The 23,105-nt window shown below is 46.0% G+C and overlaps 1 protein-coding gene and 4 non-coding genes across 6 annotated transcripts; all 5 read left to right on the top strand.

Annotated features, from left to right (window-relative positions):
• Positions 1 to 470: 470 nt before the first annotated feature.
• On the top strand, positions 471 to 12,964 carry NUCLEOLIN (nucleolin multifunctional protein). 2 transcript variants are annotated; one of them, XM_006171124.3, is made up of 14 exons: positions 471 to 595; positions 1,666 to 1,782; positions 4,369 to 4,846; positions 5,980 to 6,174; positions 6,278 to 6,364; positions 6,564 to 6,705; positions 7,194 to 7,318; positions 7,593 to 7,716; positions 8,646 to 8,803; positions 10,186 to 10,309; positions 10,753 to 10,886; positions 11,365 to 11,491; positions 12,518 to 12,741; positions 12,875 to 12,964. In XM_006171124.3, the coding sequence occupies exons 1-14, from the start codon at positions 578 to 580 to the stop codon at positions 12,949 to 12,951; spliced, it is 2,130 nt and encodes a 709-aa protein (XP_006171186.1). In that variant the 5' UTR covers positions 471 to 577; the 3' UTR covers positions 12,952 to 12,964. The 2 variants fall into 2 exon arrangements, with proteins under 2 accessions (XP_006171186.1, XP_027625151.1); XM_027769350.1 differs by having other exon boundaries at positions 11,362 to 11,491.
• Positions 3,681 to 3,817, top strand: LOC114006646 (small nucleolar RNA SNORA2/SNORA34 family). The gene has a single exon (XR_003548355.1). It is a non-coding gene; the product is annotated as a small nucleolar RNA SNORA2/SNORA34 family (small nucleolar RNA).
• LOC114006651 (small nucleolar RNA SNORD82) lies at positions 6,414 to 6,484 on the top strand. Its single transcript, XR_003548359.1, has one exon. It is a non-coding gene; the product is annotated as a small nucleolar RNA SNORD82 (small nucleolar RNA).
• Positions 10,989 to 11,068, top strand: LOC114006652 (small nucleolar RNA SNORD20). The gene has a single exon (XR_003548360.1). It is a non-coding gene; the product is annotated as a small nucleolar RNA SNORD20 (small nucleolar RNA).
• On the top strand, positions 11,575 to 11,711 carry LOC114006650 (small nucleolar RNA SNORA75). Its single transcript, XR_003548358.1, has one exon. It is a non-coding gene; the product is annotated as a small nucleolar RNA SNORA75 (small nucleolar RNA).
• Positions 12,965 to 23,105: the final 10,141 nt, after the last annotated feature.

Genomic DNA, 23,105 nt, shown 5'->3' with positions numbered 1-23,105 from the left:
GGAAAGACGGCGGGGCTCCTTCCTATGGCGGCCGGGAGACTCGCGTAGAGTGCTGGCCGGGGCTGCGCGTGGAGTCCCGCAGGAACTCCCAGGCGGCCGGAGAATGAAGTAACCGGCCTCAAGCAGGAAGAGGAGCCCGCCCGTCTACCACCCCCACGCTCCCAGCACACGCGGCGCCAAAAAGTACGAGTCTCACTGAGCAGGCGCCCTGGGTGCCCGGGAGGAGGGGCAGTGCGGGCCCGCGCGCCGACGGCCCAATCAGCGCCCGCCTTGCACAAAGCGAGTCCCGCCCCCGAGGGCGCCGAAACACCAGGAATGTGTGCATCTAAAGTAGAACAATGCCAATTCAACTACTGGGTTGTTGGGCAAGTCATGATGCACTTTTGCATTTAAAAAATCATGTAAGGATTAGTGGGCAGGCTCAGTCTTCCGCCTCAGTCTCGAGCTGTAGCTGGCCGCCAACTGTATGCGCTCTGGGATCTTTAGTGCTTGCGGCCGCTATCAGCATCGCTGGAGTTCCTCAAGACTCATCTGCGCCACCCGCCCGCCACACACTCTGCCATCGTAAGCCGCCATCATGGTGAAGCTCGCTAAGGTAAGAGGCCTCGCCCGCGCGGGCGGCTACTTCGAGGCCTGCTTTCTGAGGAACGCGCGCGCGCGTCGCGGGGAGGAGGGCCTGCGCGCAGTCCCGGGCGCGTTCCAGGGCGCCATGCTGTGGGAAGTCTCGCGCGATTAGCGGAGAGGTCTCGCGTCTTTTGCCCACTTGGTGGTGAGAAGAGCTTCGGCAGGTGAGGGGTTTGGTGAACGCCGGAGGAAAGGCTTAGGCCCAGAGCACAGGCAGCGGCCGCTGGGCCTACGGGCAGACGTTGAGGCCGAACTCCTGCCAGGGCCGCGAGCTGGGCCCCGCCTCTCAACGCACGTGCCCCGGCTGCTGGCCTGCCGTTTGGGCCATGCTGCGTGGGCCCTGGAGGCTGTAAGACCCGGCGCCCCGGCACGGGAAGTGGCGGGATTGGCCCTAGTACGAGGGCCGACGGCTTTCGGGACCTCCTCCTGGGCCACGCGGGTGGACACGTGGTGGGTCCCGGAAGGAGGCCTTGCGCGTGCGGTTTGCGCCTGGCAGCGCGCACATGGTGATCTACCAGGTGCCCCACGTGGCCTGGCGGGTTTGAAAGGGGCGGGTTCTCTGAGAAAGGAAAGCTATGGGAAGACCAAAGGTAGTAGTGTTAATTTTTTTTTAAAGAGGACTTAAAGTTTTTCACCCGCAACTTAAATTCTGTCGAGTGTGATACAATACTGAAGGGCTAAGAAGAGCTTGAAGGAGAAATTGCCCACTTGAAAGTTAACAAAAATTAGTATGAAGATTATAGAAAGGTAGGTTTTGAAAACGATCATGGTTAACAAAGGCAACAGAAAAGGTGATATTTTAAGTTTCTTTATCTTAAGGTTGGATTTCTGTTATTAAAATTGAAAAACGTGAGCATTTGGGAATCCCCCAATTTCTATTATGCTTGGCTGTTAAAAAACGATCTTTACTTTGGTTATACTTAACTATATGAAAAATGAACTCTAATTAGAAGACGTTTGTACTCTACTATGGAGAATAAGAAAACAAGTGGCATGATAATGATGATGGGTGTGTTAATGCTTTAATTATATTCATTTTAGGCTGGTAAAACTCAAGGTGACCCCAAAAAAATGGCTCCTCCTCCAAAGGAGGTAGAAGAAGACAGTGAAGATGAGGAAATGTCAGAAGATGAAGAAGATGATAGCAGTGGAGAAGAGGTAATTATGTCCAACTTTGTGCAAAATTATGTTAAAACTATAAAATTGATAGTTGAAATAGGTGGTGTCAGGTGTCTGAAAATCTGAAAACTTCATGTATGGTCTGTTGTAGTGGTTGAATGTTTCACCGGCCCTTCAAAGACATACCAAGATAACATTTGGGGAAGTATTTGAATATGAGATTGAGGGACCAAAGATCCAAACGGCTCCTTTTCATGTGTCCTGCAGGATTTAGAGTGATTTTAAATCATCACATTTTCCAGTTGCAGCATTGTAATCTTAGTCTCATATGCTAGGAGAGGATAAGATCTGTTCTCTAAGTGACAAGAGTTGAGTGAGATAATTGTGAACCTGAGGATAACTTTACCAGATGTCAGTTTTCCAGTCAAGAAGAATCGGTCCTTACTCCTTGTATACAGACTTTGTAACACTAATCTCTGTTGTGAAGGGGGAGTTGTCTTACCAAAAAGTTCATGGAAATTGAATTGTGTTGAAGCTTCATGGTTTTGATTCTTTTTTTCACCAAAATAAATTCATGCTTTAATTACATTTTTCATGAACTTTATGATGGTCTCCATGAATCCCTGAATTGAGGGCTGTCACCTCCCCTTGTTTTCTCCTTAGCATTCTTGACTGCTGTTTATTTTCAGGACAAACCACTACAGTTTGTCCAGAATTTAATAGTTTTCTTTCATGCATTACTCAATAAAACTAGTAATCAACAAAAAGTGGGACTTAAATATGGATAATGGTTTTTAATCAAGCTAACATGCTCTTTTGTTCTAAAATTTGGTGTTATTCATCTTTAGTGTTTGATATTTTATCCTAGATTCCAAAGAGTTTTAACTTTGAGATCTGTATTAGCACCCACTGTAAGATTCCTAAATTATTTACTAATAACAGTTAACACTTTGAGCCTTTTTCCTGTAAAGTTTTGAATCTTTTAATTGGTTAATGATCCCTTTAAAAAACACATAAGATTGATGCTATTTTTAGATAAGACGGGTTTTGTTTGTTTGTTTGTTTTTTACATTTATTTGTTTATTTTAATTTGGCCAGAGAGAGGGAAAGTGAGAAAGTAAGCCACCAGGTCCAGGACTTGAACGGCAGTTGGTCATGTGGGAGTCCAGCACCCCTAAACACCACGCCACCTACTGGCCCCAAGACTGGGTTTTAAAAAGATATGAGAGGGCTGCTCTTATTTCAGCAGTATTGCACAGCTCAAGGAAAGCTGGAGCCCATGTGTCAAAACTGCAATTTGAATCCCTAGCACAAGTTACCTGAAAGGTACCAGTCATGTGCACAAATGTTAAGACTCAACAGACCAGAGGAAAGGTGTCATGGTGTAACCAGACCCTATAAAGGGATGCTCTACTCTTGTTATCACTTAGGAGAACCTTGAAAAAAATTACAAATATTTATGAGGGGAAATTTCGTTTTTGCCATAGGGGATATGCACTCAAAGAGAGGGAAAGTAAAATCACAACCAACCCCCCAGGGGGATGGCCACACCACATTCTCTTCTCCACTCACCTCCTGGGATTTGGGGGGGCACATGCGTATACACCTAGTGTGATTTTCAAGCTGCCAGGTCCAGGACTCAAACTGAGAGTTCAGCACCTTAATCACTATGCCACCTGCTGGGCCCTGCAAGAATTAACTTGAGGGAACCAGCAGTTGGCTTAATGACTATGTCACTGAACTCCCACATAGTCAACCGCAGTTTGAGTCCCAGACCTGGTGGCTTAAATTCATGCTGGGCACGTGTGCATGTGTGTCCAGGATCCCGGGAGGAGAATGGAGGAGAAGGGATGGCGGAGTGGCCATCCCTCCTGAGGGGTGATATTCGCTTTCTCTTTCTGGCAAGTGCATGCGCCCTATAGAAAAATCTTAATGGGGTGGTCCTGACTGAAGACCAGCAGTTACACTATAGCTGTTGGTTTCAAGCAGAGGCCTAAAGGACTATCTTCCTATAGTCTGTTGGCTGTCCTGGAATCTCAGCAGGGAATGGCCATTTCATTTGGAAGGAACAACCCACAACTCTCTTCTCATTGGGATAGCCTCAGGAATGCTACAAATAGTGAATTCTAACTCTTGAGGGACATGGATAGCTAAGTATGGGGAAACAGCTCCCCAGAGTCATTCTTTTTGTCTTGCTCTTGTTGTATACTTTGGCATTACTAAGTCTGTTCATGCTTCAGACCACAATGAATGGATTTCTAACCAAAAAAGAAAAATCTTAATGGGATATGAGTTTCAGTAATTTAGAGGTCCTGTTGAGGTATTTTGAGTGTTATAAAAGACTGCACACAAGAATAAGAGAAGTATCTGGTCATGCCATGATCACAGTCTTCCAGCTTGTTGGGCCTTGGGCATTTGTGTGTTCCTGGTGTGTTTTAGGCATACAGGGCCAGGGATTTGAACCATGGTCACAACATAGGATCTGGCTTCTTTTTAGTGCATTACTGCTGCACCATGGAGTTGGCCCCTGCATGCCTTGAACCAGAGGTAGTACCAAGAGTCTAACAATTGGGACCATGGCTCTTTGGATATGTGTTTTATACTTTTATTTTGTTTGTTCTTAAGGTTATCATCCCTCAGAAAAAAGGTAAAAAGGCTGCCACAACTCCAGCAAAGAAGGTGGTAGTTTCTCCAACAAAAAAGGTTGCAGTTGCCACACCTGCCAAGAAAGCAGCAGTCACCCCAGGCAAAAAGGCAGCTGCCATACCATCCAAGAAGACCGCTACACCAGCCAAAGCAGTCACAACACCTGGCAAGAAGGGAGCCACACCAGGCAAAGCATTGGTAGCAACTCCTGGTAAGAAAGGAGCTGCCACTGCAGCCAAGGGGGCAAAGAATGGCAAGAATGCCAAGAAGGAAGACAGTGATGAGGAGGAAGAAGATGACAGTGAGGAAGATGATGAAGACGAGGATGAAGATGAGGATGAATTTGAGCCAGCAGTGATGAAAGCAGCAGCTGCCGCCCCAGCCTCAGAGGAGGAAGATGAGGATGATGAGGAGGAAGAAGATGAGGATGAGGAGGAAGATGAGGATGAGGAAGATGGTAAGGAGTTTTCTTGGTGGTTGTAAGTTTTTGTGGGCAACCTGGGATTCTCTGGACTGTTGTAATGTGTGACTTGATGTATTACTGGTTCCCTGCTGAAAAAAATGCTTCCTGTCCATCCATGTTGAATTTTTCATAATTGAGTGGAACAGTGTTTTTAATCTCATGAGAAAGATGGGCACTCTTGATAAGGTCGCATCACACCATGATTCCTTTTCTGGGTGTATGCATGTTCCCATATTTTTAAGGTTGACTTGGAGGTCTGAACCCAGGGTCAATCATGGGGCTTCTAGCACTACAGTATGCTACTAACTGCACCACCAAGGCTGGGCTTATTAATAGGATTTCGCCTCCCAATAAATTTTAACTAAGCACAGTAGGATTCCATTTGCTTCTTTTTGAATTTGTTAAAGGTCAGGGGCCAGCAGGTGGTGTGATAGTTAAAGTGCTATTTTCCACATGGCCAACCGTGGTTCAAGTCCTGGACCCAGCTGCTTGAAAATCATGCCAGGTTGTGTGTATGTGCTTGTCCCCAATCCCAGGAGAATGGATTTTGGTCTGGCCAGCCCCCCAGGGGGTAATGTCTCACTTTCTCCTGTCTCCATGTTTCTGGTGAGGTTTAAGACATGGCCTATAATTTTTTTGTAATCCTAAAATATTGTTAACAGGGTATTGATACATTCCTATAGAGAGAAAGAAAACACCACCCCTCTATGGGGGACATGCACAGGTGCCCAACCTGTTTTTCAAGCCATGGGGTCTGGGACTTGAACTGTGCAGTTGACCATGTGAGATCAAGCCACCTTAACAACTTTATCCTAGTCTATAGTCCCTTTCTTTTTGCTATTGGGCGTGCGCACTTACCACCAGAGAGAAAGAAAGTAAGCTGCTTCAGGGGGTGGCCATGCTGCAATCCTTCTCTATTCTCTTGGGATCTTGGGCACGTACACACATGTACCTGGTGTGAGTTTTAAGCCGCCGGGTCTGTTGCTCAACTATGTGAGAGTCCAATGATGTAACCATTACACCATCTGCTGGGCCCCACGTTTCCTTTTCTTTAGATCTACTAGGAACTAGGATTAGTGGTGGTAGATTTTTTACTGAGTTTTTGAATATGTAACTTCTCCCTGCAGAATCTGAAGAAGAAGCTATGGAGACCACACCAGCCAAAGGAAAGAAAGCTCCTGCAAAAGCTGCACCTGTCAAAGCCAAGACTGTGGCTGAAGATGAAGATGAAGAGGATGATGAGGATGAGGATGATGATGAGGAAGATGAGGATGACGACGATGATGACGACGATGAGGATGAGGAAGATGAGGAGGAAGAAGGTATCAAATTAGATTCTGAAGTACATTAACCTAAACTAGGTGTGAAGGATGTTTTTAAGCATATGTGGCTACTTATAGATGGCATTTTTGAAATATTTTACAGAGCCTGTCAAAGAAGTTCCTGGAAAACGAAAGAAGGAAATGACCAAACAGAAAGCAGCTCCTGAGGCCAAGAAACAGAAGGTGGAAGGTAACTTGCAGGGTTTGGGCATGATGGGGGAGGGGAGATGAAGTCTGATAGCACAAATGATGATTGATATAGGGACTTAATACTGAAACCTGATGCTACATTTGCAATGTGCTGATGTGCTGTGTTGAAGTTTAGTGCTGGAAATTAGTTTGGTGCCATAATTTAAAAATGGACTAACAGGAGTTTACTTTTTCTACAGCCACAGAACCAACTACATCCTTTCATCTGTTTGTTGGAAACCTGAACAATAACAAATCTATCCCTGAATTAAAAACTGGTATCAGTGATGTTTTTGCTAAAAATGATCTTGCTGTCGTGGATGTCAGAATCGGGACATCTAGGTGAGTAAATTACATAGGCATATGAAAGCATCTTCAAATACTAGATACTAATGGATTAATGACAGTCCCCTACATTGGAATTTTTGTAACCAATAAAATATATTTTATCGGAAAGACCTAAATGTTTAAACCTAAATAGCATAATCAGTGCTTTTGTGCAGAGGGTTCTCTTCATGCTCAAGCAGCTTTGTTATTAACAGCTATTATCATTAAAAATAGCTTAGCCAAAAATGAAGACATCAACCATAAATTTGCATTTCATGTCTTTTAGTAGTTAGGTCTTAATCTAGTAGCCACAATTTGCAGAACTTTGATGTTTATTTTGTTAATGCTATAGATGCTAATCTTGTTTTTTATTTTTTTTAACTATTGACATTAATGTTGCTGATGCTCAGAAAACATCTTCTGTGACTTTTGCTTTTTTTCTGTTTCTTGGCCTATTTTTTTTTTTTTTTTCTTTACATTGTGTTTTGACCTTCACTTTAAAGGAAGTTTGGCTATGTTGACTTTGAATCTGCTGAAGATCTAGAAAAAGCTTTGGAACTCACTGGTTTAAAAGTCTTTGGCAATGAAATTAAACTGGAGAAACCAAAAGGAAAAGATAATAAGAAAGGTATGTAAGGTAAGCCACCATGTGGCATGATATTTATGGTGGCTGGAAATAAGCTTGGTACTTGTGCATGCACGCCCAAAATCCCTAGAGGAGAATGGAAAGGGGATTGCCGTATAACCATCACCACTTGGGTGATTTTGAAGGGAGTGATTTCTCACTCCCATCCTCTGGTGAGCTTATGCACCCTATGGCAGAACTTAAACGACTTATCAGGGATATCAGAAGTAGTGTATAGTAGCCTTTGTGAAGTTCAAATCTCTATACTCTTATCCAGATCGAGATGCAAGAACACTTTTGGCCAAAAATCTCCCCTACAAAGTCACTCAAGATGAATTAAAAGAAGTATTTGAAGATGCCATGGAGATCAGAATAATCAGCAAAGATGGAAAAAGTAAAGGGTATGTTTTGTGTATACTGGAATGTTGATTATCATGAACACACTCATTTTGAGTTAGAAGTAATTGATTTTCTATGTGATTTGGGGCTATATAAACCTATAAACTTATGCCTCAACTTTCCATTTGTACAGTGGGGGTAATGGTTTAATTCCTGGGGTGATTTTAAAAGGATAGAGCTAAGGGACCAACAGATGACATAATGGTTACGTCACAAGACTCCCATGTAGTTGACTATAGTCGACTTGGTCCTGGACCTGGTGGCTTAAAACTCAAGCCGGCCATGTGTGTCTTATGTGTGTGCCCAAAATCCCAGGAGGAGGGTGGAAGAAAAGGGATTGCCATCCCTGCTGGGGGGTGATTTCTCACTTGGTCTCTCCAGTGAGTGCACATGCCCTATTGCCAAAAATCTCTTTAAAATAAAACTAATATAGATGAGGAGTTAGATGGCTAGGTCACACATGGTACACTGGGCTGTTTAGGTCCCAGACCTGGTAGCTTGAAAAACATATTGGACCCATGTACCTGCCCAAAATCCTGAGAGGAGAATGTAGGGGAAGGGATTGCAGTATGGCCATCCACCCCGGGAATGATTTCTCACTTTCTCTACTCTGACAAGTGCCTTATAGCAAACCGAGTAAGATGTAAATTGAGCTAATACCTCTAAAGGAGTAGGAAACATACCAAGGTTACAATAGATGCTTTGTAAGTAATGTTGAGGTGAGTTTACTGTGAAAAAACTTGCCAGATAGATCTATCATTCTGTGGTAGGAGGGAGGAAGGAATCTTGATTTAATTGGAAAGTGGAAGAAACATGAGTGTTTCAGTTAGCCTAAAACCTGGCATTATGATCAGCTCTAAAGCAAGGATTATATTGCTTAGGTCAAATCTTAATATGATTTCAAAAAAGTTTTATTTCTTCACTGTTGCAGGATTGCCTACATTGAATTTAAGACAGAAGCTGATGCAGAGAAAACCTTTGAAGAAAAGCAGGGAACAGAGATTGATGGGCGGTCTATTTCTCTATACTACACTGGAGAGAAAGGTCAAAATCAAGACTATAGAGGTGGAAAGAATAGCACTTGGAGTGGTAAGAATTTACAGGCTGATTATAAGAACAGCCATATATCACTTCATAAGGATGTGGCCAGAGAAATGCACCATTAAGCAGTTTTATCCTTCAGATATGAAGAGTACACTTAAACATAAACTTACAACCTGTTTCAGTGTCTGGTTTTTCATTGGTAGGTTATCCAGCTCATAGCTGTATTTTATAATTTATCCAGAGTAATTAAGTATAAACAAAGATCGAAGTAAGTTGTACCTCTATTTATAACAGTTATTTCCAGTCTCGAACAAGAGCTCTGAAGCCACTTTGTATTAGAACATAGTGAGCAAGTGAGCAGGTCTATCTTTCATTGTGGATAAGGCTGGCCTTGTATATATCTGTGGGAAATATTTTGGTTGTTTTTTAGTATGTACTGTCGTTATGTCTATGCAAGTCATGATTCTCTGAAGAGCATAACTTCTATATCCTTCATAGTACACTAGGTATTAGGAGTTCCGAAGATACAATTCAAAGTGTACAAGAGGATGTGCATAGTTAAGTCTTTTTGCTAGAATTCATGCTCTGGAGAAAGCACACCCTCAAATGGAGTGCAAATATGCTGCAGTCTTTTTTTCATATGTTTCTCCATCCTGTTAGGATTTGGGGAACACCTAGACTCAAGGTTTTTTTCAAGCCACCATGGCCAAGATTTATACCATGGTCAGCCATGTGGGATATGGTCACCTACGTAGAGCTTAATCGCTGCAGTTCAGGGCCAGTACCACTAACACCATTTCATAAGGGTCTAGAGTACTTACAGATTTTCCAGTATCTATTAGGGGTCCTGGTACTGATTCCCCCACAGATAGCAGGGAATGACTGTCTTTTCTAATTAGTCATGTGTTCTATTCTAGAATTAATGTTGTTCTAAGACAACATAGACCAGTGCTCAGGGTGCACTGAAGAACAGTAAGAATAGGTGCCAGCAGTTGGAATAATGGCTATGTCACTGGATTCCCATGCACCATGCATTGACTGTGGTTCCAAGTCCTGGACCTGGTGGCTTAATCTCACACCGGGCGCATGTGCGTGCATGCCCAAGATCCCGGGAGGAGAATGGAGGAGAAGGGATTGCAGCGTGGTCATTTCCCCTGGGGGGTGATTTCTCACTTTCTGTCTCTCTGCCTCTTGTCTTTTTTGGTGAGCACATGCGCCCTATAGCAAAGGGAAAAAAACTCTCAAAAAAGAAAAGAATAGAAAGAAACCGATTGGTATGTAGCGGTATTAAGTATGTTCAAGCCCAGATGAGGGATTTCAAGTTCAGCCCCAGGCACAAAAGTCCTTTTAGTAACAAGATAATGTTGCTGCGATTGAAGATAGGAACTGCTGTTTCAGAATTTTATGGATATGGCATCTCTTTTCAGGTGAATCAAAAACTCTGGTTTTGAGCAACCTCTCCTACAATGCAACTGAAGAAACGCTTCAGGAAGTATTTGAGAAGGCAACTTTTATCAAAGTGCCTCAGAGCCAAAATGGCAAATCTAAAGGGTAAATAATTTGACTTCTATTTTGCCATTAAGTGCTAGAAGAATATCTTTTTTAGTAACATTGTATGAGCAGGAGTATCATGGTAGTTAAGGCAGCTAGGTCCCCCATGGCCAACTACAGTTGGTGTCAGACCTAACAGCTTGAAAAACTTGGCTGTATGTACATGTGTTGGTGCATGTGTACTCACAGTTGAAAAGGAGAAATGTGGAGGATTATGGCATGACTATTGCCCCTGGGGGTGTGCTTTCTTCCTTTCCCTCTCTGTACAGTGAGCACACATACCTTGTGGGAAAAATGCTTTCCTGTAAACAAGCTGTTAATAGCCTGTAAAGTAAAGCGCATTTACCTAATTGAGGAAGAGGCTTTAATGGGATCATATAGCGTAGGAGCTGGGTGCTTGGGAAGTTAGACTCAATTTTTAAGTATTGACTTTCCATCCTCAGGTATGCGTTTATAGAATTTGCTTCATTTGAAGACGCTAAAGAAGCTTTAAATTCCTGTAATAAAAGGGAAATTGAAGGCAGAGCAATCAGGTTGGAGCTGCAAGGACCCAGGGGATCACCTAATGCAAGAAGTCGTAAGTTACTGTTGATGGCATGTTGTGTATGGAGGATGTCTCAGCATTTATTAAATGACATTGTAAATGGCCTTGCTTTGTTGCTACTGAGTGAACAATAACTGGATATGATGACTGATTATCTGAGAAATAATTGATGAAATCTCAAGAAAATTCCTCTAGATAGTCAAGTTCTGATCCAGCTATGTCAACTCAGCTACATATTTGCCTGTGGTTTTTTGGCCTGTACTGTCAGAGGTGTTCAACTTGTATTGCAGTTCCTGTTTCCCATAGTTTTAGCACAAAGTCTCAACTATAATAATGGGAAAAGTTAAACTCAGTATGTTATCGATATAAGCTCTTTACTGGGGCACTGGTTGACTGTTTTTAACTGCTTTTCCCACTAATACAAGTCAGCAGTTGGTCAGCAATTACACTAGACATTGTGCCGATTCAGTGTCTTGAATTGTGACTTAAGGTATGACTTTTCTCCCAGCAGAGCCCTCCAAAACTCTGTTTGTCAAAGGTCTGTCTGAGGATACCACCGAAGAGACATTAAAGGAGTCTTTTGACGGCTCTGTTCGTGCAAGGATAGTCACTGACCGGGAAACAGGATCCTCCAAAGGGTAAGGTGCAGGAAATATAGTTAACTTCCGCTTCTGCCCGCGATGCCTCTCTACTATGTGACAGAGACCTTAACACTTAACATGCCTTCTCATTGAGCTCCTTTCTGTCCACTGGTGGCAGTTAATGGATTCGCACGAGAAGAAGAGACAATTCACAGAAGTAGCAATACTTTTTATCTCTGTCTTTACAGGGGTATATTGGCTATTTTGTGAGACATTTCTATTAAAGAATTCAAGTTGGCGCAGGACCAACAGATGTCCTAATGGCTCTTGCTGGACTCCCATGTAGTCAACTGCGGTTCTAATCTCAGACTTGATTTAAACTCAGGCCAGGCATTTGTGGATGCGTGCCCAAGGTCTTTTGAATGGAGAAGGGATTGCGGCATGGCCGTCCCCCCAAGGGGTGATCTCTTGCTTTCTCTGTCTTTCTGGAGAGCACACGTGCCCTATAGCAAAAACCACCCTCAAAACAGAATTCACGTTGGCTCTACAGCCAGTTATAAGTTTCCATAGGGAGCAGCTCTATCACTTTTGGTTTTCCTCAGTAAGTACTGATGCCCACTCAGCATGAACATGTTTTTCTGAGTGGGGAAGGCTGCGGATTAGAAATAGACACAATAACAAAACACACAAAGACATACACGTATAGAAAAGCAAGGATTGGGTGGGCACAACTTTTCTGATGGAGAAATTGCGACCATAACCAGCCTCAGGTTTATTCTTTTAAAGGGCAGAGAATGGGGGAAGGGGAAATGGGATGTAAAAGGAATGGGGGAAGAAAGAAGTGGAATGCAAAGAGAATGAGGGAGGTGAAATAGGGATACAAAGCCAGTTTTTGGATGTAAATCGACTGAAAATGGCTGGCATCATGTAATTTCTCAGATTCTTTTGGGGGAATAATCTGATAAAGGCTTGTGACTTTTTAGCCTAGTCTGCTTCCGTGGGATCATTATCCCTGGGAGGTTAACCTGGTTCTTGGTCATTGTGTGCCAGCTTTACAATGGGTTGTTTATTTGGTGTTTTTAGGTTTGGTTTTGTAGACTTCAACAGTGAAGAAGATGCCAAAGCTGCCAAGGAGGCCATGGAAGATGGTGAAATTGATGGAAACAAAGTTACCTTGGACTGGGCCAAGCCTAAGGGTGAAGGTGGCTTCGGGGGTCGAGGTGGAGGCAGAGGAGGCTTTGGAGGCCGAGGTGGAGGCAGAGGAGGCCGAGGTGGATTTGGTGGCAGAGGCCGAGGAGGCTTTGGAGGTAAGGGAGATGGAGGCAACCCCAGTGTCTATGCTGGCACCACATGGCACATGTGTTTCAGAACCAGCGCTGTGTTACTATCCCTCAGGTAGGCTGCAGTTTTTCACCCATTTAATGTTTTACCTTCTTGCAGGGCGAGGTGGCTTCCGAGGAGGCAGAGGAGGAGGAGGAGACCACAAGCCACAAGGAAAGAAGACGAAGTTTGAATAGTTTCTCTGTCCCTCTGTCTTCCTCTTCCATTTGAAAGAAAGGACTCTGGGGTTTTTACTCTGTTACCTGATCACTGACAGAGCCTTCTGAGGACATTCCAAGACATTGTGCAGTCCTGTGGTCTACTTGGAAAGCCGTAGAAATAACGTTTCAAGGGAGATACTCTTGTTGGTTTTGACTGGATATTCATATAAACTTTTTAAAGAGATGAGCGATAGAGCTAACCCTTATCTGTAAGTTTTGAATTTATATTGTTTCATCCCATGTACAAAACCTTTTTTTTCCTACAAATAGGTTTTTTTTTTTTTTTTTCTGCGTTGGGCAATTGTAAAGGAAAGCAGAATGTTTTATCATGATTTTTGCTTCGATGACTTTAGGACAAATTAAAAAAAGTCCTAAACTCTGGTGCCAGATTTGTACTTCCTAGAATGTATTTCCTGGATGTCACTGAGGGACATGGCAGAGCCAGCTCTGCTGCTTGGCTCCATGAATTTGGGTGAATGGCTGATGAAGTGAGCAGCTCCTGCAGTCCTCTGTGTGCTGAATGGAGGGTTATTTGAAAGCTCCCCCCTATGGCCAGTAGGCCTGAGAATTGTGTCCTGAGCACATGCTGTGGCAAGGACTGCAGGAGCCTATCAGTCAGGTCTGTTAGTAAAATTGACAGCATCAGCTTCGAAATTGGGTAGTATCTTAGCAAGCACGGAATTCACATTAGATGAATGCACTAGTGCAGACTTGGGACTGCCAATCCAAGGGACTGGCTAGCTTTTGTCTCCTTTAGTAATACATAAAATCACTAGACATCGGGAGCACTGTATGCTTCCCACTTTTTTTTTTTTTAAGGATTATTTTATTTTTAAATTTGACTAGAGATAGAGAGGGGAAAGAGAAAACAAACCTCCAGTAAACCCTAATCAATCATGTCGGGGTCCGGTGTCCCAACCACCACACCACCTTCTGGTCCTGCCACCTAAAGACTGGTGACCAGCAGATGGTATTGTTACATTGCTGGATTCCCACACGGCTGACTGCTGTTCCAGTCACAGACCCAGAGGCTTGAAACTCATGCCGGAGGCGTGTGCATGTGCTGAAAATCCCAAGGGGAGAATGGAGTGGGGACTAGAACCAGCCATAGTGATTGATTGCTTTCTCTTGTCTCCAGCAAGCGCATGTGCCCTGATGCAAAAATCTCTTAATTTTTTTAAAAAAATGTTAAAGGTTGGGCCATCCTATGGTTTGGTGATTAAAGGAGCTGGGTCACCCATAGCCAGCTGTAGTTTGGGTTTGAAACCCAATGGCTTGGAAAACACCTGGTGCATGTGTCTGCATATGTGCCCCAAATCCTGGGGGGGGTATTTTCTCCCTCTTCCTGTCTGGCAAGTGCCTACGCCCTCTGGCAAGATTTTAAAAAGGTCAGGCTATGGGAGAGGTCTGAGTAAAGGGATTAACATAGTTGTGATGAATTTAGTTGGAAACCATATAAAATGAACCTAGATAGCCAGGCTCATGAACATGTTTGAATTAGTAAATTCAGTGGAATTTAATAAATTTAGAAGGCAACCTTGTAAATATAAATGGCTAGTTAGGTTTTGCCCTGGTTGAGTGTCACTGTTTAGGTGGGGAGACCTAAGAGCCTGTGCTGTCCCATGGCTTGTTCCTCCTCATCTGAGGGTGAGGGTACAAGCCCTGCTTTGGCCATTGTGGCATGGGAGCTAGCTATGGGATCCCCAGTGGTGCCAAGTCTTTTCTGAATGGTCTTCAAGAGAAATTTTAGATGCTTTCAGTCATCAAATAGGGCCCTCATTACCATGCAGTCTTCTCAGAATTAGGGCTGGCTTTACTTAGGAGATAGATATATATATATATATATATATTTTTTTCCTCACATGTGCTCACCAGAGAGGGGAGGGGCAGGCCACTGGGATTGAGACTTGGACCACGGCCACATGGAAGTCAATGTTTCACACCATGCCAACTACTGGTCCTTGCCATAACCACCAGTCTTAACCATTTAAGCGCATGGTTTTTTTTGTAGACATTTACCACAAACCTTCCAATTGTATGACCTTGAAGTATACAAGACCTACCTCAGCCCTCTACAAAGGTTCTTGCCTCTAGGTACAGGGTGGGTGTTTGCCAAAAAATACTAAGGGAAAGTGAGAAGTAACCCCCCCCCCCAGGGGAAAGGTCATGTGACAGTCTCCAGTCCCAGAATTTGGGGTATGTATACCTGAAGTTTTTTTTTTAAATAGTTTATTTGGGGGGGTGCTATAGGGCATGTGTGCTTGCTAGAGAGACAGAAAGCAAGAAATTGCCCCCAGAGGGGATGGCCACACCACAATCCCTTCTCTATTCTCTCAGGATCTTGGGCATGCATGCACACATGTTCAGCATGAGTTTAAGCCACTGGGTCTGGGACTTGGACTGCAGTTGACTGCATGGGAGTCTAGTGACATAACCGTTACACCCTCTGCTGGTCCAAGGAGTTATTTTATTTGACTTATTTTAATTTTGATCAGCGGGCAGAGAGAAACAAAGCCAGCAGGTCCAGGACTTGAACCATGGCCATGTGGGAGTCTAGTGCCCTTAACCACCACGCCACCTCCTGGTCTTGCTGAAGTATTTTTTCAAGCCATTGGGCCTAGAACTCGAACCACACAGTTGACAGACCCTGTGGAATCCAGCCGCCTTAAGTTCCATGACATCTGCTGGTCCAGGGTTCTTAACTGTTACTTCTTGCCTCCCCCCCATTTTCTTTCATTTCTTACAGAATTAATAAATGTTTTACAGGGCACGAGAGTGTTCACCAGAGAGGGGAAGTCCCAGGTCTGGGGCTCCCAAGTGTATAGTCAGCCATGTGGGAGCCGTTTTCTTTTTTTGGAGAGGTTTTTGCGATAGGGAACAGTGCACTCACCAGAGAGACTGATACAGAAAGCTAGAAACCACCACCACCCCCCAGGGGTAGCCACAGTCCCTTCTCCATTCTCCTTTTGGGATCTTAGGTACACGCACATACCTGGTTTGAGTTTAAGTCACTAGGTCCAGGACTATAACCACACAGCTTCATGGGAGTCCAGCAACAGCCATTTAACCAACTGCTGGTCCCAGGGAACCCTTCAAATTCCATGCCACCTACTGACCCCATTTCTTTCCCCCTTTTTGAGACATTTTTGCTATAGGAGAGACAAAGTGAAATCACCCCACAGAGGGCATGGCAACAACCATAGTCCATTCTTGGGACTTGGGGAGCACATGCACATACACCCAGCAGGAGTTTGAAGCCATCGGGTCTGGCAAACCACAGTCATGTACATGGGAGTCCTGCGCCTTTACTACTACTGCTGCTGGCCCCTCCCTTTAAGGGAAGGAATCAGCCCATCGCAATCTCCGGTGGGATGAAAACAAGGACAGAAAGTGGTTACTCTGCAGGGCCAGAAGAGTTAAACTGAACAGCTGTCAGGTTTAGGTGCCTGGTTTCCCACTTGGTAGGTTTTGCAACCATTTTAGAAGTTATGTCAGGGAATGGTTCTTACCATGCTTGTCATTGGGCCTTCCAGCAGGTGGCAACATAAGCCTGCAAAATAGGGAAACCCCTGCCAGGAGAGATGGAAGTTGGTTTCAGGCCAATAGGTCTAACTCCAGGGACCATCAGCATAATGGCTATGTCGCTGGACTCCTACATAGTCAACTGCGGTTTGAGTCCCAGGCCCGTTGGCTTAAACTCGCTGCATGTGTGCCATGCCCAAGCTCCTGAGGAGAAGAGAAGGGATTGTGGTGTGTCCTTACCGCCCCCCCCACACACACCCCGGGGGGTTATTTATCACGTTACGTCTCTTTCTGGCGAGCGCATATGCCCTATACCAAAAACCTCTCAAAAGTCCTAGAACTAAGTTTTTTTTGTTTTGTTTAGAGGTTTTCGCTATAGGGCACATGTGCTTGTCAGACAGACAGACATAGAGACAGAAAGCGAGAAATCACTCCCCAGGGGGGATGGTCACATCACAATCCCTTCTCCATTCTCCTCTCGGGATCTTGGGCACGGACGCACACGCGCCTGGCGTGAGTTTTAAGCCACCGGGGTCCAGGACGTGAACCGTGGTCAACTACGTGGGAGTCCAGCGACATAGCCATTATGCTAACTGCTGGTTCCCAGAACTAAGATTTTTGAATGCTTGTCCTGTGTCCTTCTCGAAGTTGTCTGACCCATCGCCAACTTCAACTTCATACTCTGCCTCCTCAGTCTAAAAAAAGTACCAAAGCTCTTGCCCAAAAAGATTATTCTCTGACCCCCTACCCTGCCCGGTTGTCCCTCTTGCCATACTGCAAACGACCACACTAACCTTCCTCTCCACTGCCCCTCGTCATGTGTCTTCTGTTTCCCTGTTCCACTTGCTAAGGGTGTCAGTGGCCAGACTGCCGAGTTTAGCTGCCAAGTCCAGTAGTCTTTACCTGACTCTGGTGGCACCTGCCAGCCCTCCTTGTCTGGAACTTCCTCCACCCTTCAGGCAACACCAGAGGAGTGAATCCTGGATGGGGCCAAGGAGGGGGGAAAAGAGCACAAATCCCCAGGGGTTAGTTTCAGCAGGTGACTTCCAACCAGAGAACTTATGAGGGCTTGAAGTTCATGGACACACTCAGTTTTCAATGTTACACACCAAAATAAGCTCATACTTCATAATTTCACTTTCCCACTATTTAGAATTTTAACTTTTATGTTTTTTATTCATTCATTCATTTACTTAATTCACTCATTCAACCAGAGAGAGAGAAAGCCAGAAAGTGAGCCACCAGGTTCAGGACTTAAACTGCAGTCAGCCAGCCATGTGGGAGTCCAGTGCCCTTAACCTTACCAGGCCATTTGATAACCCCTCCCACTATGTGAAGTTGTCTTGTAGATGTCAGCCCAAAGGCTGTCCCATTCAGCCAACCTAGCAATGGGGAGTAAGAAGCCAGGAGGGCAACTCTTTCCTCTACTTGAACACATGGGGCCAGCTCTATGGTTCAGGGGTGATTAGAGTTCAAGAGCAGTCGGATCCCACACAAGGACCAAGATTCAAATCTTAAGCCAGTTGAACCTGAAAACAACATCCAAGTGCACAAGAGTTGAACTGAAAGAAGGGGCTCATGGCCTAACAAGACCCCTGGGAAGCATGCTTCGGGCCCCACCTCCCCCAACCATCATGCCAACTGCTGGGCCCTGACATGTATACATGTATGTATGTGTACGTGTGTATAGATAGATAGATAAACTGGCATGTGTGCTCACCAGAAAGAGACAGAAAGCAAGAATCACCCCCTAGGGTGGATGGCCATGCCACAATCCCTTCTCCATTCTCTGGGGATCTTGGCATGCATTCCCACATTCCCTGCATGAGTTTAAGCCACCAGGTCTGGGACTTGAACCACAGTTGACTACATGGGAGTCCAGTGACATAGCCATTACACCAACTGTTGGTACCAAACATACTTTTTTTTTGAGGGGTTTTTGCAGTAGAGTGCATGTGCTCACCAGAGTCAGAGAAATCACCCTCGAGGGGGGATGGCCACGCCACAGTCCCTTCTCCATTCTCCTCTTGGAATCTTGGGCACGCATGCCGACGCACCCAGCGTGAGTTTAAGCCACCGGGTCCGGGAATCAAACTGTGGTCAACTAAATGGGAGTCCAGCAGCATAGCCATTACGCCAACTGCTGGTCTCCCAAAAATTCTTAAAGAGAATCACGGGCAAGCAGGTGGCATGGCAGTTAAGGGCCCTGGATTCCCATGCAGTTGATTGCAGTTCAAGTCCCGGACCTAGTGGCTTGCTTTCTCATTTTCTCTTTTTCTCTCTCTGGTTAAATTAAAGTAACGATACTAATTATAATAACAAATGGAATTAAGTAAGTAAAGAATTACAAGCCAAAAGATGGCATGGAGATTAAGTGGGTTGGACCCCACAGTGTGATAACTTTGGACCTGGTGGCTTGGAAATCATGCCAGGGGGCCGGCGGTTATGGTGCTAGTCGCCCACATGGCTGACAGATGAGTGCCAGACCCAGGAGCTTGAGACTTAGGCCTGGCCTTGTGTGTGCGTGTTCCCAAGATCCCAAGGGGAGAATGGAGAAGGCCTTGTGGTGGTCTGTGTTAACTGGCTTTTCCCCAGAGGACTCTCACCTGTGGTCGGCCATGTGGGAGTGCCCAGCACCTTAACCACCATGCCACCTGCCGGTCCCCAGTAAGAATCATTTTAAGATGTACTATAAAGCTAAAATAATCCAAACTGGAATTAATAGGGATCCGTGACACTGACTAAAAATTAATTCCGCATACCTACACTTCTTGTATTTTTAGTTCTCATACCTACACTTCTTGTATTTTTAGTTTTGTCATAGGGCACATGCCGATGGGAGATAGAGGGCAAGTAAGAAATCACCCCTCACGGGATGGCCATGCCTCAATCCCCTCTCCATTTTCCTCTCAGAACTTGGGGCACACATGCACACGTGCTGGGTGTGAATTTTTAAGTCCCCAGGACCAGGACTGGAACTGCCCAGTGGGCCATGTAAGTCGCCTTAACCACCACACACCTGCTGGCCTGCACTCTGATTTTCGATAAAGGCACTGATACTCAACTGGAAACGTCTTTTCATTAAACGGTGTTTAGAACACTTTATCTATCTATCTATATGTGTGAATTATATATTCATTAGAAAATATATGTACTTCTGAGCCACGTTTATATGTACATATTATAAAATGAGCCTTGTCTTTTTTTTTTTTTTAAGAGAGATGTTTGCTATAGGGCTCCTGTATTCCCCCAGACACAGGAAGTGAGAGATCAGCCCCGGGGGCATGGCTAGCCACAACCCGCTCCCTCCACTTTCTTCCCCAACTTTGGGCATCCTGGTGAGGGCCGGGCACAGTCGACCACGTGGGAATCCAGCGTCCTCTGCTGGTCCTGAGCCTTGACTTTTACTTCACACTGTTCACAAGAGTTGATTGGAGATGGGTCACAACCCTCTGCAGAACCCCACACTAAAGTTTCTAGAAAACGAGAGTACCTCTGTGATTTAAGGGTAGAAAAAGATTTGTTAGGACTCTGAAAGCGTTACCCATATATGGGGGGAGGGGGTAAGATAAAGGTAAACTGGACTTCACCAAAACGAAGACGGGCCGCGCAGATCCCGGCCCCCAAACTCCCCAAACTCCGGCCTCACACAGGCCCCCAACGCCTGCCAGGCGAGTCCCACCCACCGGTCCTTCCCGAGCGCAGGCGGCCGCGGCGGTGCCAGGAGAGCGCGCGTCCCTGCGGGGGACCTCGGCAGGACCGAGGCGAGCTGCGGGCGTGCGGGCGCACGGCGTGGGGTGGGGTGCGGTGCAGCCTCGTGCTGGGCCGGGGAGGGGGACGAGGCGAACTGGGCCGTGTTTTCTGGAGCGTCCAGAAGGGACTCTGCCGCGTGGCCGCGAAGCGGCTCCGGGGCTCCGAGGGACCTGAAGCAGCACCGCCCCGACCCCGGGGCGTCCAAGTGCTCCGACTCAGACCCCGAATTCAGGGCCGGTGGTGGCCCTGGCCGGACCGAGTGATGCTCGGGGAGACGGGCCAGGGCCGGGGCCAGGCGCCGCTGGGACCCTGGCGCGTTCAGGTTGGGAACGTCCCTGGGGCCGCGAGTCAAAGGCGCTGGCAGAGAAAGCAGCCGGAGGTCTACGCCGCAGGTCCAGCCTGAAGTCCGGCGCCTCTGCCTGGGCTGCACTGGCACAGGGGGCACGGTGGCAGTCGGCTCAGCCACAAGGTGGGTCCTGAGACAGCCAGGTGTTAAGGCGTTTACGTAATCGGGGCGGGACCAGCAGCTGGCAAGACGGTTCCGCGCTGGACTCCCTTGGCGAGCGTGTGCCTGCGTGCCCAAGATCCCGGGAGGAGCATGCGAGGGCCATACCGTGGGGGGGGGGATTTCTCACAGCCTGTGTCTCCAGCACACGCGCTTGATAGCAAAAATCTCTCAATAAATAAATAATCGGATCAGCAGGTGGCACGGAGGTTAAGGCTCTGGATCCCTCCTGGCCCACCGCAGCTTGAGTACCGACCCTGGCCTTGAGAACCCGGGCCAGGGAGATGCCCAAAATCCTCAGAGGAGAATGGAGGAGAAGGAAATGCTGCTGAGGGGACTGCCATTGTCACCACCACCACCATGCCGCCTGCCCCTGGGGTGTTCTCTCTCTCTCTCTCTCTCTCTCTCTCTCGCAAGCCCACATGCCCTATAGCAAAAAAGTAAAGGAAAAAAAAGTCGTCAGGCGCTGGGAGGAACGCGGAGGGGAGACTGAGCCCTAAGACCAGTGGGGTTTCAGGAGCTGCCCGCCCCCACCATGCACTGTATCCAGAGATCGCGGCCTGGAAAGTGGACCTTGATGCAAATGCAGGCGATGAAAGTGCTGAATTGTCAACTCTGGAAGTCACAAGTCCTTGAGAGACAATCTTGTAACTTTTCCCTCTCCTCTCCTTTCTCCTCTCCTGCTTCCTTCTCCTAAAACAGACACCAGACTCCATATTTCAGAGCAACCGCCACCGAAACCCTCCCCTGCCCGCCCCCACCTCCCCAGCTGCCCTCGCTGTCCCCAGTCTCGGGAAATGACCTGCTAGCCTGACAAGCCGTCAGACCTCCCCATTCAGGTCACAGTCCCTGCAGGAGGGCTTCGTGCTCCTGACTTGGACAGAAGGAGCAATGGTTCTTTTCTGTAGTGCATGTACCAGCAAAGGTTTGGAAACTAGAAAGCAAAACAAGGGGCTGGCAAGTGGCATGGTGGCTAAGGGCACTGGACTCTCACATGGCCCACCATGGTTTGAGCCCTGGACCTGAGGGCTTGCTGTCTCACTTTCTCTCTCTCTTTCTGTGTCTCTCTCTGGAAATATTAAAAAGTAATAATAATGTTAAATTTTTTTAAAAGAATTATTTTATTTAACTATTTATTTATTTTAATTTGACCAGAAAGGGGGGGGAGAAAGAGAGAGAAGGTGAGAAAGCAAGCTGCCAGGTCTGGGACTTGAACTGTGGTCGGCCATGGGGAGTCCAGTGCCCTTAACCACTACTCCACTTGCTGGCCCCAATAATGTTAAATTCTTTAAATAAATAAATAAATAAATAAAGACAAAAATGAAACTGCAATGTCTGTTCATCACCAGTCACCGGTAAGAGTCAAGCGCAGACTGGGAGACAGTATTTGTACCCGTGACACGTAGAGAACGACAAATCCAGGGTGAGAAGACACCCAGGAGGAAACCGACTGCACAGGGATGGCAGCAGGACAAGCCCTGCGTTTCTCTCTCTCGCACTCGCACATGCTCTATCATGAATAAAAGAAAATTAGCCTTCAAGTCACTCTGTCCACTCAGGCCCACTCCCACGTCTCAGAAGTGTGCTGTCACTTTTACTTAATAAACTTCCTTGGGACCAGGATGGCATAATGGTTATGTTGCTGGACTCCCATGTAGGTGACTATGGTTCAAGTCCTGTAGGTGACCATGGTTCAAGTCCCGGACCCGGTGGCTTAAAACTCACGCCGGGCGTGTGTGCGTGCCCAAGATCCTGAGAGGAGAAGAGGACAAGGGATTGCGGCATGGCCATCCCCCCTGGGGGGTGATTTCTCGCTTTCTGTCTCTCTGTCTCTCTCTGTCTTTCTGGCAAGTACATGCGACCTATAGCAAAAACCTCTCAAAAAAAAAAAAAATTAAATGTGCCCAACATCCTGAGAGGAGAATGAAGAAGTGAGTGCAGTGTGAGAGTGGCCATCCCCCCAGGGGGGTGATCTCTCCCTTTCTGTCTCTCTGTCTCTCTGGTGAGTACACACACCCTATAGCAAAAAAATCCCCCTAAAAATAAATAAATAAATAAAATACCTTTACATGCTTTAAAGGATTATTTTATTTAACTTTGTATATTATTATATTTTAAAAATTTGACCAGAGAGACAGAAAGTGAGAAAGCAAGCTGCCAGGTCTGGGACTTGAACCATGGTTGACCATGTGGGAATTCAGCACCTTTAACCACCACACCACCTGCTGGGTCCAGGCTAAAAAATTTTAAAGTAAAGAAATAGAGACTTGATTAGACACTTTATTTTATTTTTAAATTAATTTTGTTTAGGTTCTTGCCATAGAGCATGTACATTCACCAGAGAGAGACA

Source organism: Tupaia chinensis, unplaced genomic scaffold (assembly GCF_000334495.1).
Source record: "Tupaia chinensis unplaced genomic scaffold, TupChi_1.0 Scaffold149383_1, whole genome shotgun sequence".
Taxonomy (NCBI): domain Eukaryota; kingdom Metazoa; phylum Chordata; class Mammalia; order Scandentia; family Tupaiidae; genus Tupaia; species Tupaia belangeri.
Note: the sequence above shows the minus strand (reverse complement) of the source record. Positions and strands in the feature narration are given on the sequence as shown.

Excerpts from the sequence above, each read along its gene's own strand:
- NUCLEOLIN (XM_027769350.1), top strand. Across the intron at positions 6,706-7,193 it reads GTCAGAATCGGGACATCTAG|GAAGTTTGGCTATGTTGACT; the intron begins GTGAGTAAATTA and ends TTCACTTTAAAG. Across the intron at positions 10,887-11,361 it reads ATCACCTAATGCAAGAAGTC|CAGAGCCCTCCAAAACTCTG; the intron begins GTAAGTTACTGT and ends CTTTTCTCCCAG.